The sequence below is a fragment of the Dreissena polymorpha genome, chromosome 7 (assembly GCF_020536995.1).
Source record: "Dreissena polymorpha isolate Duluth1 chromosome 7, UMN_Dpol_1.0, whole genome shotgun sequence".
NCBI classification, from domain to species: Eukaryota; Metazoa; Mollusca; class Bivalvia; order Myida; family Dreissenidae; genus Dreissena; species Dreissena polymorpha.
The window spans coordinates 10,093,470-10,106,588 of record NC_068361.1 but is presented as its reverse complement, the minus strand read 5'-3'; the positions used below and the strand labels follow the sequence as shown (position 1 = coordinate 10,106,588).

Below are 13,119 nucleotides of genomic sequence, written 5' to 3'. Positions count from 1 at the left end.
TATCGCGTGAACTGGAATTTTCTTTAGACCAGAAATATGTTAAATGAAGATATTCAGCGATATAATTATGGTATGTCAATAATAGATTCTTAATGTGTTTTCAACAATACCATGATAAATATTATTTTTGATTAATTTAACAAGGATTCTTCCACCATATTTACTAATGTATTAAGCATGAGCGCGATGATTCTCGCTACTGTTAATAATCGAATCAAATAGCAATTCCCGACAAACCACTATAATACATGTAGGTTTGTTCGAAGAACGCGCCTATAAATATTTAAGATATGTACGGATACTTCGTGTGTGGCCGGTTGACTCATATGTTTAAATTTCACTTCTATTCTTCTTTTGTTTTTCTGTTTTGTATCTATAGGTTTATGACCAGAAATATGTAATAATGTAAAATAAGCCGCGAAAACTCCGAGTAACATCCCGTACTGCTTGTGATGCAGCTAAGAACTGCACAGAAAAAGACATTCGATATATTTGATCAATTTCATTGAACTCTTTACCTTTCACCAACTCCAACCACAATCAGCACCGTATATCTTTTTTTAAAAAATATATCTCTTGTTTGGATGTATGCATATATCAGGGAGGAGAGTTGCAATGCATAAACACAATTACCCTATACTTAATTATATTTTTTAGGATTATACTGTAAAACAAAGGATTTGCACCCATACATACACACAATTTATTTGGCGAGGGATATTAATTCAACGAATATTCTTGTACCAATAAATTAATGCACATGATTTATACAAATCAAATTGTGTTGTCATCTACTAGATTAGATAATGATTTGTTATTGGAATTTTCTCTTTACATGCTTTAATACATTGGTGATTCGAAGATATTTGGAACTTGGATAAATGTTCGATACTGAAAATAAAAAAAAATATCTTCACGGTTTAGGACTCTAACCACACGATTCTCTGCTTTGTATTCCAGCTATCTTCCAACGGAGCTACCCGCCTCGTATCTTGATAGCGTTCAATATGCTTTTTTGTAATGTATATCTGTTGAGAGAAATGCTTGACTGAAAGTACCCGAAACAAACTTTTATACGTAATTTACGTATATCACTACTTGGCACTTTTATGTCATGGAAAATAAAAATAGTTATAATAAAGAGCTCAGTATTTTGTTTCTAAAAAGTAAACAATGTCGGAACCTTACTGCTCAGTAGTTTTTTATTCCACCACCATGCACTTGATATTTATGTAGGTCACAATTAGAAATAGTAAATAACTTGTATTAAAATGATAATTATCCGGTAATTGTAGACTGATTTTTTTAACTCAATACTTTAAAACGACAACCACACAAAAAGAAGTGACGGTTTTAAATTATTAGCGATAGTTTACCGAGTGACCAATGGATGGTTGAACTTATTGCCGTCTTGACTCGCTTCTGATTTACTTCGAATGAAATAATATGAGTTGTTGAAAAGGAACTTAAAGAAATCATCGTTTAATATTCGGATTACACTTACATTAGATGAAGACAAGAAAAGACATGAAATCACCAAATAAGCTCAGCCTTCGTTCTGTTTAATCGTTGGGAACATCTCCCAGGGTGCAGAATCAACGGGGTTTTCAGGGGTTTACACACGGGCTGTCATGGACAGAATGTAATCACGCCGTAAAGAACTTTATTTATGCAAATATCTCAAGTTATTGAAATACATTTGCAAACAATTTATAGTGCATAAAAGACAGGATTTCTTGCAGTTTGGGCAGATTTATTATGGTATAAGAATAAATACTTGAATACGTCTGAAATCGGTGACACAATTTCACGTTGCGTGACACATATCGTGTACAATGAATGAATTCAGTAAAATTGAACTTTTGAACAAGAACACATGTTTATTAAATAAAGTCATTCTGATATATTTTATTTTGGCATAAGCAGCATACAAATCTGTCTTTTATGCACTAGTTGAAATTCTTATGAAAACTTGTTTTAAAAAGTTATTTGAAATAAAACACCACCTACCGTCGTTTAAAACCGTAAAAGTTAAAAGGTGGAACCCCAAAAAGTCACGTGATCCTGCACCCTGTCTCCACATTGGCATGAAAACTGCGGTATCACAGTGAAAGTAACATTCAGAAATTTCCCCTAAATTTATTTAGCGTCGATTTCCACGTTCAAAAATTGTTATGAGCATACCTTAAGCTCGATCTTGACTGGGTGTTTTAGCTGTAATATGTAAAAAAAGTGTTAATATATTTAAGAAAAAGGTGTAGATTGCTGATTAAAGATTGCTGCATGTGTGCGGAATGTTGTTATAGAGTATGTACGTCCTCCTATAATGTCCTTGGAAACGTCCCATCTAACGATATTTGAGTTGAATGATTGTTGCAGACCTTTGGTAAACACTTCATTTTTTTATAATTCCAAATATGTTTCAAGTAATGTATATTGTGCACATAAACCAATTTTAATATTCATGATTTAAGTATCATTTCACAATTACTACGTCAACTAACAATTCAGCTACCGTTCTTTGGCCTTTTCCTACCTTTTAAACTTATTCACCTTTGTATACGCATAGATTTTAACTTTTTAAGTAAACAACACAGCCAGTTTGATCACTACATGAATGGCCTTATACAAATTACATCGTTTTATTTTTACCCACAACACTTACCTTACCGCTTTCATTTATGATTAAATTGCATCAGAGTCTTGTTTTTTTTTCCTTTTTTTTATTATGGTAGAAAAAGTGTAAGCAGCGGCCAACACGGCCAGTAGGACAAGTCTTAGTGTAATGGTATGTGCTTGAATGTTACATACCCCTTACTGTAATAATGTAAGTGAATGACAAGGTCGCCGTGGTGTAATGGATATGGTGTCCGCCTAGCGACCGGGTTCGATCCCCACGATGGGAGAGTTCTTCGGATCTTCCCCATAGACGCCAAGTACTGGTTTCTGGCCCAGGAAACGGACTCGAGAGCGTTTCAAGTAGGCCTTTGGCTTTCTTTGCAATCGAGCTTTACTAAATAGGTTGAAATTAAACTAAAATGACAACGAGAGTCGGCTCTGTTTATCACATGCTTTTAAACGACAGACAAATTCACATATAATTAATTCTTCTGATGGTTTGCTAACGTGATGTCATTTCTGTTAATGAAAATGTATTCACTGAAAAAGCTTTAAATAATTAAGATAAATAGTAGTTGTACTATCACGGCAAAGAGTGATAGCATATAAGAAAACAACACACAGATCCTTTTAAGTACTTTCAAATATATATAAAAAAACAAAATAAGTTAAACAGGTCTAGATTATGATTTATTTTGAACCACTTTAATAAAGATATACCAAAATCAAGTCGGCTTATCCGATCAACAGCCCTGGATGCAGTCTGAAATAAAAGAACGAATTAACGCCATGATAGCACATACTACGATTGTCACAAACAATGCTGGACTTACACGTTTCATTTCTATTGCACAATGTCGACTGTTTGAAATGAAGCGAATTTCTACAACAGAAACCGATGTATGTCGGTGAAAAGTATATTTCACATTTGAAAAGCAGTAATTTCACTATAAAAGCTTAGTAAAACGCTCGCCATTCGCATGGATTCCCAAGCATGCTACATTTAAGGTGGTGTGCATGGAATATGTTCTATAGAATGCATAAGTGTTGAATGCAGTTTATTGAGAGAGGCATTGAAAACTACGAGCTTGTGCTCAACACTTTCCTGCTATTGAACTGTAATAGATACATAATCATATTTCTATAATTTATAATCCAATAATTCAATATATAATTATTGCATTTCTTGTGTAATAAATGACGCAAATAAAATTATTGTTCGCAAAATGATACATCAGTTTGAACATCAAACGTGTAAGGTCAAGGTCGCGCTTAGACTTTTGTTGTATTACTACTAAACTAACGAATGGCTTACGGCTTCTCGCATATGTATGCTAATTCAGAGCCACACCACAAGTCGTTCCATAGATACAGTCCTACGAGGTATGTAAGGCAATCTTCCTGACCACCGGCGTTGTTCGGCTCACCAGTATTCCAATCCGAGAAGCCAAACCTAAAATCAATTAAAACAACCAGATAGCGCTACGAGCTTATATATTGCTTCATTGGATCATTACACAAGGACTGTCTTAAGCGAACATTGTGTGTTATAAAAGAACACAAAACACTGTCCATTCGTCAGACATGATTATTAAAATATATTATGTTACATATCGTAATATTTTCAAACATTACAATTGAAATAAAACAGATTCAACGTTGATTTTTTTATAAATTGTTTTTCATTTTTGGTAACATCAGTTTTATTAATTTATGTTTGCATTTCTCGTGTGATTTTGTCCTGTGTCTAATGGTTGGGCAAAGGTTCACTTGCCTTTAATAAAAGAGCTCGTACAGATGACACTCATTGTCTCGTGCCGATGCAACTTAGTTTGATTGTAATATTTAGGTTTATCCCGTTTGCGAATTTAGATGTCTTCATCTCAAATGCTTATATCGGTTTATTCAGTTTACGTACGTAGAAGTCTTGATCAAAAGTACTTACGGTTCCCATGTGTAAGCCCACACCCAGTTATGCTCCGCGGCAATGTCTGTGCCACCTAGCCATATATGAACCGTCGGCGCTGAGTGAGTAAAACATTAGAGAAAAGCAATTATTACTACGATAAAGACAAATCGTTATTACAAATGCGCCATAACCATTACAAGGTAAATCCATTAATACGAGAACATATAGTCGTCAATACCTCTACTGGAGGTAAAATAATAATAACTGAAGAAGTAAAGTCGAATTAATGAGATGTGATCCTCAAAATGCTGTCTTTAATCTGGTACTTACTTATCTAGCTTATAATGGACCGAAAATTTATCGCTGAGATACAAATTCAAGAATGAAATGCGGAATAACTGCATTTTATTATGTGCTATTAACATGTATAATAATGCGCATTACCTAGTCTTCGAAGTTGCGTCTTCAGGAATTCGTTCTCGTCGTAGTTCGCAATCGCAGCCAGGTACCCATTTTGAGATTCGCACCACCTCTGTATATTGCACCCAAAGTATTAGCTAGTAGTTGATGCTAAACAACTGCAATTTACTCATTACATATATAATTAGTTTAGCAACTAATTTAGCAACTACTATGCTCCTTACCGGTGTAATACTGTTGATGACTACAATATGAACATTTTCCACAACTCGAAATAACTGGATGTCAAGTGGCAATACAGCTGTTAAATTATGTAAGTTTTCAATATATAAAATAAAATCTACATACGGTATGTCTATATAATTCGAGCAAAAAACAGAAACATAGCAAACCTTTGCACCAAACCAATGTTTATGGTTGTGGATTTCCACGAAATAACACGAGTCGCCGTGTTGCATCCACCCAGGGTCGCATGCCGTCGTTTCTGATTAGTAAAGTCTGTTATTAGTTCGACTTTTATGTTACAATAAGATCACGCCATGACACAATACAGAGTATCATAATTGAAATGGGAGATATTAAGATTAAAATGTGAGATTTATAAAATGCCATGGCATACGATTCATTTCGAACCTCGAAATGTTAAACACAAATGCTAATGAACAATAGTACGATGCGATTTCTCACTGCTAAATTCGCACTTTCGTTTGGTTGAAATTAAGAATTCTAAACAACTAATATTACCAATGGAATATCATAGGCAGAAATAAATAGTGTTAATAGTATTCGGCATTTATTGCAATTAACTCGTATTTTACGAGGCTTCTTTCCGTTTGTATGATTTTTCTTAAAAATAGTTGGATAATTAAAAGCAAGTCGTGTTTAAAATACACACAAAGTCCTCTCAAAATGATTTAAGCATACAATTGTCTAAACCCATATGTACAATAAGTTGAGTATTTAATATTTAGCGATATGATTTCAAGCATAGTTATTCGACAATTTAAGTGGTTAGAAGTACATTGTGAAATATGTAAGCGTTAGCTGTATTATACATAATGAAATCACTACGATTTATGTTATTAAATCGTGATATGCTTAATCAAGAAATACAAATACACCAATCTTAACAATTACATGTACTGTAATATGTGTATAGTGTAAAGATGAAGTGCATACCGTAAATTACACAACTCCATTCGATGACAAGTAGAATAATTGTTTTCATGTTTAATTTGACGCTCTCGCAGCATTGTCCTATTTATTTATTATAAGCTAACATAAGCATTCGCTGATAAGATAGTTGACATGCGATTCATATTGTATAGTCATTAACAAAACTACGTAAATCTGTCTCGGAAGAATGATTGACTTCTCTTATTCTGGTACATGTTTTCATCTTTGCGTATTTGCATCTAATCAATTGATGGTCAGTAAATAATATATTTGGTCATGACAAATTAACCAGTACTGGACTGTCCGGACAAACTTTTGGTGCATTGATGTAATCGGATGTAATCTTATAAGCGTAGAAACACTGCATCAACAAAATCACAAAAGAACTAAGCAAACGCATATAAGGATAATACCCCAGATTTTGTGGACGCTCTTAAAAGAAGGACCAAACTAGGACTTTGATAAAAGAAGGCATTGTTGTGATAACATAAAGTATTTTCACGGGCCCTAACATTAAACACAGCACACGTACGCGACAGTGCTTAGTTATAGCATAGCGTGTATATTCAAACTACCTTAGTATAAATATTTAATTAAATTAAGATTTTATTTCTCAATTCTTTTTCCATAACTAGAAAAACCTTGACAATGCTACCCACGGATCGGTAGTGTAGTGACCATGGACGGGTCTCGTGGTAGCCGATAAGAGGACCGTCTCTAAATAAAGCTAGCTGTGAGATAATCTAGGTCTGTCTGGACAGATAAACAGCTCCGGGCCAGATGAACGTGTTCCTACTAGAATGTTGGAAGAGGAAATGATAGGCCTATACTCATTCATTGGAATAATCGTATGTACAACGACAGGAACATCATGCAATCAAGATGTTCGCTATGACTTTTTGTCCCAGGACACGGACCACTGGAAAATACTCGTTCGCTGCGATCACTTGGGATGTTCTTTGACTAAGAGCTAATGGAATGATTTCCCTGACAGAAAAACTGAATCGCTGAGACAGAGGTGCCATGCTGCAATGCGGATTCAAACAAATAATGTTGCTAACATAACACAACAGTCATCGAGTCGAGATTCGATGGTACCACCTTCCAGGTACTGGTGAACCTTTGATCGCGTCTTCTGGAACCAGAGAAAGGTTTAGGGGAGGTAGTGGTGGAGACAATTAGACCAGAATCAGAAAGGACAAGAAACCCAGTTTATTTTATACCTAATGATAAATTATGACATTTCTGCAGTGAAATAACAGCAGTGAAAATATACAAATTGTTATTTTCACCGATGAAAATAAAAAAAAATCTGAACTCCTTTTCTATTTTTAGATTATCATAACTAATTATATATATTTTTTTCTACGATCACGAGTGAATTAAAATCGACATTCTACCGAAGCCAACGCGTTTTATTTTAATTTTGTTCTTTTGCACCGTTTATTTACATTTTAAAAGAGTTTAACTAGAGAATTTTGCTGTTATAATGACGTCATTTCGTCACACTAATGACTTCATTTTGTGTATTGAAATGTATTGAGGCACGCCACGGTTAACTTTTCAGCGAAACGGAAACGGCTGTTAAATATTTTATAGAAAAAGGGGCATAAAAGAAACAGAAAATGTGTTCTTGTCAGTTAAAGATCGTTTGTGAAGTCACTCGTGATCATAGAAAAATAATATTTTCTATGTTCACTCGTGAAATAACAAACGATCTTACACTGACATGAACACACATTCCCTTTATCAACATCATGCACTGGAATGCGGAGGGACTATGAAACAAGAAGACCTACAATTTAATAAGAGAAATGTCAGCATGCAGCACATCATAAACATCCCCTCGTACACGAGTATAACTTGAAAGAGAAAAGGCTCTTCACGATCTGACGGTATCATGTAGGTAGAAGCGCTCCTTTAGCAAAGAATTTGAGATGGAGGTGTGTAGCAGTAGCTTCCTTATCGCTCAAGGCTTTGACAGCTCAAACAGATTTGAAGATGTGACGCCATTGACAAGAGGGAAGAATATATAGAAGCGTGGCAATACGAGACACACATGATACTCGTCAATGATCCTACTTCGCAGCAAATATTCTACTCTGAACGATGGTATTCTACTTTTATCCCAGAACTAGTCTTGCTCGGAGAGGATGTGCACAGAAATATCAGTAGAAGTGTCGGTCCGTAGTAAGTGAACATCAACCAGTCTGACTTACTCTCTGTCGCAGCAGCATCTACAGCCCTTCTTTTCCCGTAAAATGTATATAGAAGAAAGGAAAATGGGTTTCCTTTAGCATTCAAATCACGGAAATTACTCAAGATTTGTCACAAGAGGAAAGAGAAGAAAAATAATGTTAGTGCGAGACTTTAACACACGTATCAATGGGCCTAAAATAAACAATACCTAGCTCATACTAGATGCAAAGATTGAAGTTTACGCACGGCAGCCTTTCTCATGCCAGAGAGGAGGCTGAGACCGACCCCAGCCAAGAGAGCAACAAAACTTAACAGTCCTTACTATCAATCGACTGAGAAGTTTACCTTCAGGTATAAGCATCCAACAAAAAGCCAAAACTGAAATGACTGATCTAAAACAAACGAACAATGCAGGCAGAACTGACAGAGGTAGACTCTAAAAAAACACATATGAAACAGCCAATGTGAAACATGACCAATAAAAATCAAAGCTTTACACCACTATACGATAACATCCACCATGTTATATTCGAAATCATACTAGTAACAGGCACACGTGAAATGTTCAACGTTCAGCTCTCGAAAACAATATCACTCGTATTAACAATAAATGACAGTGAGCGCATAAATGACATACTTCTACGTTTTTAAGATAAGAGACACAGCTTAATGGTTTTCAATTATTGCTTGAGTTTTGTTATTTCATAATGCCCCAAACAATAGATAATATTTCGATCAGATGGACATGGATTTGAAATATTGTTCAATTGCACCCGGAGTGTCTTGTTTGACACACATTGTTTGCCGAATAGCTAATTATTATTCGAATAAGCTTCCAAGCCCAGGTCTTTACTTTTAAACATATCCAATTAAATGTTTGCCAGTAGGCCCGAATTAAAAGATAATAATATTCAATCGGCTAATTTAAAATTTAGGGGGATGCGACTTTGCGTTTTGCGTTTTAATTGTCAAGCATACATTTAATAAAAATATAACAATTCAAGAAAGAGAAATGTACAATAAGGAAATAAAAGTCATCTCGTTTTTATGATTGACTGAATTTCGCCCTTTTCTCTATAAAAGTTAAATGTAAGTCTTTGACTGCATCATCGGTGAAAGATAAACATGACCTATATTAGGGAAGTTCCTTAGGGTAGATATTTTGGGCATTTTGTTAATAGAAAAACGTATTCATGTTGAGATAATCATTCATACATGTATACGTTAGGTTTAAACACTGAATTAATTATATATTTGTTATTTTTTACAAAATATCAGTGATCAACCATGCAAAGTTAGCAGCGATAGGCGCACCATTTATTTCTTTGAAGATTTGCCCTATGGAATTTACCAAAACTGTTATCAAGAAGAAAACCAAGGGCACACCAAAAGAATAACCATATTCAAATTATATGCATATCTTATCTTCTTCCACATACAATACACCGGTAATAATATACCATATAGACAGAGTAATCATTATTTGCCTTCTGTGATTATAATGTCACGGACGATATCTTAGATTGTGTTGGCTTATAAAAATGTTTAAACATTTTAAGGCTTGTAAGAGCATTTCTCTCTTGCAAACTTTGTTGAAGCAGTGGAATAAATTTAATTTGTGTGAGTGAGATACAGTTCTGTACTGCTAGAACCATCAACATCATCAGCTGAGAACCGCCTATCAACAAATGTTTCGGCCCTTTAATCACATGACACTCTCCAGGCGGCGGGCCCGCAGTGTTGATCAGACACTACGTGTTGGTGGTAGGATTACAGCTCCTCTCCTCTCTCTTCATCCACAACCAACTGGATGCCCTTTCTGCTGCTAGGCTCAGTTTTCCCACTGTTCTCTTCCTGTCTACTCCTTTGATGCCCAAGGCTCTGAACATTCTCAACAGCGACTGTGCTGGGAATCCTCTAGTGCCGATTTCCACAGGGTAGAGCCACACTCGCCATCCCTTCTGTCTGCACTGAAGGCCTCTTCACAACGAGATTCCTAAGGGACTGTCAGTTCAACCATGATCAGACACTTATCTTTAGTGGACCACAACACAATGTCAGGCCTAATGTTGTCTGGATAATGTTCGGGAACACTAGCTTTTGCTTCAGGTCAACATACATTTCCTACTGATCAGATTCATCTTATACAGAACTGGTAGGCTGCAGTTTTTTAGGCGCCTTTTGTCCTTCCTTCACAAACTGAATCATTTGGGGTTTCTGTCTGGGCCTCTTCTTGGTCCTCTTGCGTTCCAACTTGTCAGCGAGTTCCTGAAGAACACTGTCGTGTCTCCACCTGTAGCGTCCTTGGGTGAGGGCTGTGGAATAAATTTAATTTGTGTAAGGCAGTGTTGTATACACAGTGGTAAAGTCATATGTTCTCACACAGGCCACTTTGTGATCTTAACCTTTATAATTTTATCATGATTTCCTAAGTATTCGTTACTAAACTAAAACACATTATCGTTGTTATTCAGGTTCTAGTGAGTTCAAGATGTACAGTAACAACATAATTATCGTTATTGCAATGATGTTGACGAAATAGTCTTCGTCTAAACAAAGAATACAAGCAGCAAAGAGTAATAGAGTAACGATGGTCTTTAGGGGGTATATATTATGGCATTGCTCTGTTCGTTCAATTTATTTTATTCAACTTGGTATGGTGAAAGTATAAGGTATTGCGGATGTGTTTCCTGTCAGAGCCAAAGCTACACATTGTTGTAGATCCGGTGTGTTTTATGCTTTTTCAAGTAATGCCCGTATGTCATAGATTTGAAATTATCATTCTTGCAATGATTACAACTCATTGGTTAGTTGAACCAAAATATATAATACTGTTTTGTAGAACTGCTAACACTGTTTTCAGCTTCATCTTCAATGAAGTGATACTTAAGTTTTCTTGTAATGATAATCACAGAAGGAAAATAGTGAAAACCTTGTTTGCACGTGTGTATTAGTTCGGTGTACTAGTATGTGTGTTTATATGGACAATTTTTTGCCTTTCCCAGAATTTGGTCCTGTTTTATTGAATTTTGAAATAAATTGCCATAAATAATCGATATGTAAAACCTGTCACTTTCATCCACACGATAACACTTGAATTTTGTGAATATTCTTTATATTGATACGGTGAAAAATGTTATTTAAAGGACTGCATAATAAAGGATCATAACACACAACATATCATCTATGAAGATGGCATATCAAGTGAATCAAATTATACAGAACATCTTTCGAGATGATAGATCAAGTGCAGCGATTCATACAGATCATCTAGCAAGATGGCATATCAAGTACATCTATAATACAGATAATTTTTCAAAATGATATATCAAGTGCATTAACCAATATAGATTATCAATCAAAATGACATATCAAGAGCATCAAATGATACGCACCATCTATCAAGATGACATATAAAGTGCATCAACCAGTACAGATCATCTTTGAAGATGACAGATCAAGTTTATCAACTAATACATATCATATATTTATGACATATTAAATACATCAACTAAAGCATATCATCTTTCAAGATAACATACCAATTGCATCAACTTATTTTTTATTCAGGTAATAGGTACGTTATGTAACAACAACACAAAGCATTCTTACCTTGTAGATTCAGTATACATGGGTTTAACTTATTATTAGTATTATTGTTTATGCTCAGAATGATTGTTACGCAATACTTATGTTTATATCCGGTGAAATTGAGCTGCGATATTTGTAAAAAATGGAAACGATAAATGTAAAAATGGTAACATTTCTAGTTTAGATTAAACTTAACTGCTGTTTTTTTGTTTATTCTTTTCTTTGTTAAGCATATACTCATATAAGATGTTTAAAACGGCAGGACATATTTTAAATCTAATCATTGTAAACCTATTCAATTGTGTCATCGTTATTATTTTATTATATTATGTTATAGTTTCTGTTTAAAATTTCTCTTGACATTCTTAGGAAAACTATCCATCATTTAAATATTTCCAATTGCAACTTATTTTGTATTGATCATTTTAATACAAGTTCTTAATCCAGATCTGCTTGATATTTTATGGAGATATTTCAACTGTTTGATTAGTTTAAATGTATTACCATCTTTATGATTCATATTTTCTTAGCAACACATTATTTGGACAGTATTTATTTATAAAAAATAATGGATTTCTTTACTTCAAGGCACGGACATTATTTTCACATTTTACTTGCATGTAACTCTTATGCTAAATGTACTTCCTACTAATATGTGTACTGTGTTCAACAACAAGTTTAATGTAACGAATTATTGGGTGATATTACTATCGTTTATTAAACTGTAAGCCGGTGTTGAATGTGATAACCGATGGGTGTATACTACTTATTGCATTTGCTTTTAGATGATGCAATATATGTTTGTTGAAAAAAAAAGCTTTAATAAAAAGATGTGTTTCGCGTAGAGATGCGCAGCGTTAGAGTCCGTACGTTTATGCTTTGCGACAGAGGTTTCGGATTTCAAACAATCGAAACAGAACAACACAATTTAAAAAATACGTGATCCGTTATAAAACTTTAAAAATCAATTTAGTTTGTTTACAAGCGTATAATGTGCTATCTTTCTCTTATTATCCACATAGAGGCATGCGTATACATGATCTGACTAATTTTAAGTGAGATAAGTTTGAAGTGATTCCACAAAGGCGTCGTTTTAATGATTTTCGCTAAGAAGTAGTTTATAGTTTCACTCTGTAAGCCACTATATTTTTTTTACACGGATATGCTTTTTAGGCTTTACGGTGAATTTGCTACCCTCAGCCTAT

The 13,119-nt window shown here is 34.6% G+C and overlaps 1 protein-coding gene across 1 annotated transcript; it reads right to left on the bottom strand.

Annotated features, from left to right (window-relative positions):
- Positions 1 to 3,296: 3,296 nt before the first annotated feature.
- On the bottom strand, positions 3,297 to 6,277 carry LOC127838764 (perlucin-like). Its single transcript, XM_052366747.1, has 6 exons — positions 6,128 to 6,277; positions 5,341 to 5,432; positions 4,973 to 5,060; positions 4,565 to 4,643; positions 3,935 to 4,072; positions 3,297 to 3,382 (listed from the first exon to the last, which is right to left on the bottom strand). Exons 1-6 carry the CDS (start codon positions 6,174 to 6,176, stop codon positions 3,355 to 3,357), a joined length of 474 nt encoding a protein of 157 aa, XP_052222707.1. The 5' UTR covers positions 6,177 to 6,277; the 3' UTR covers positions 3,297 to 3,354.
- Positions 6,278 to 13,119: the final 6,842 nt, after the last annotated feature.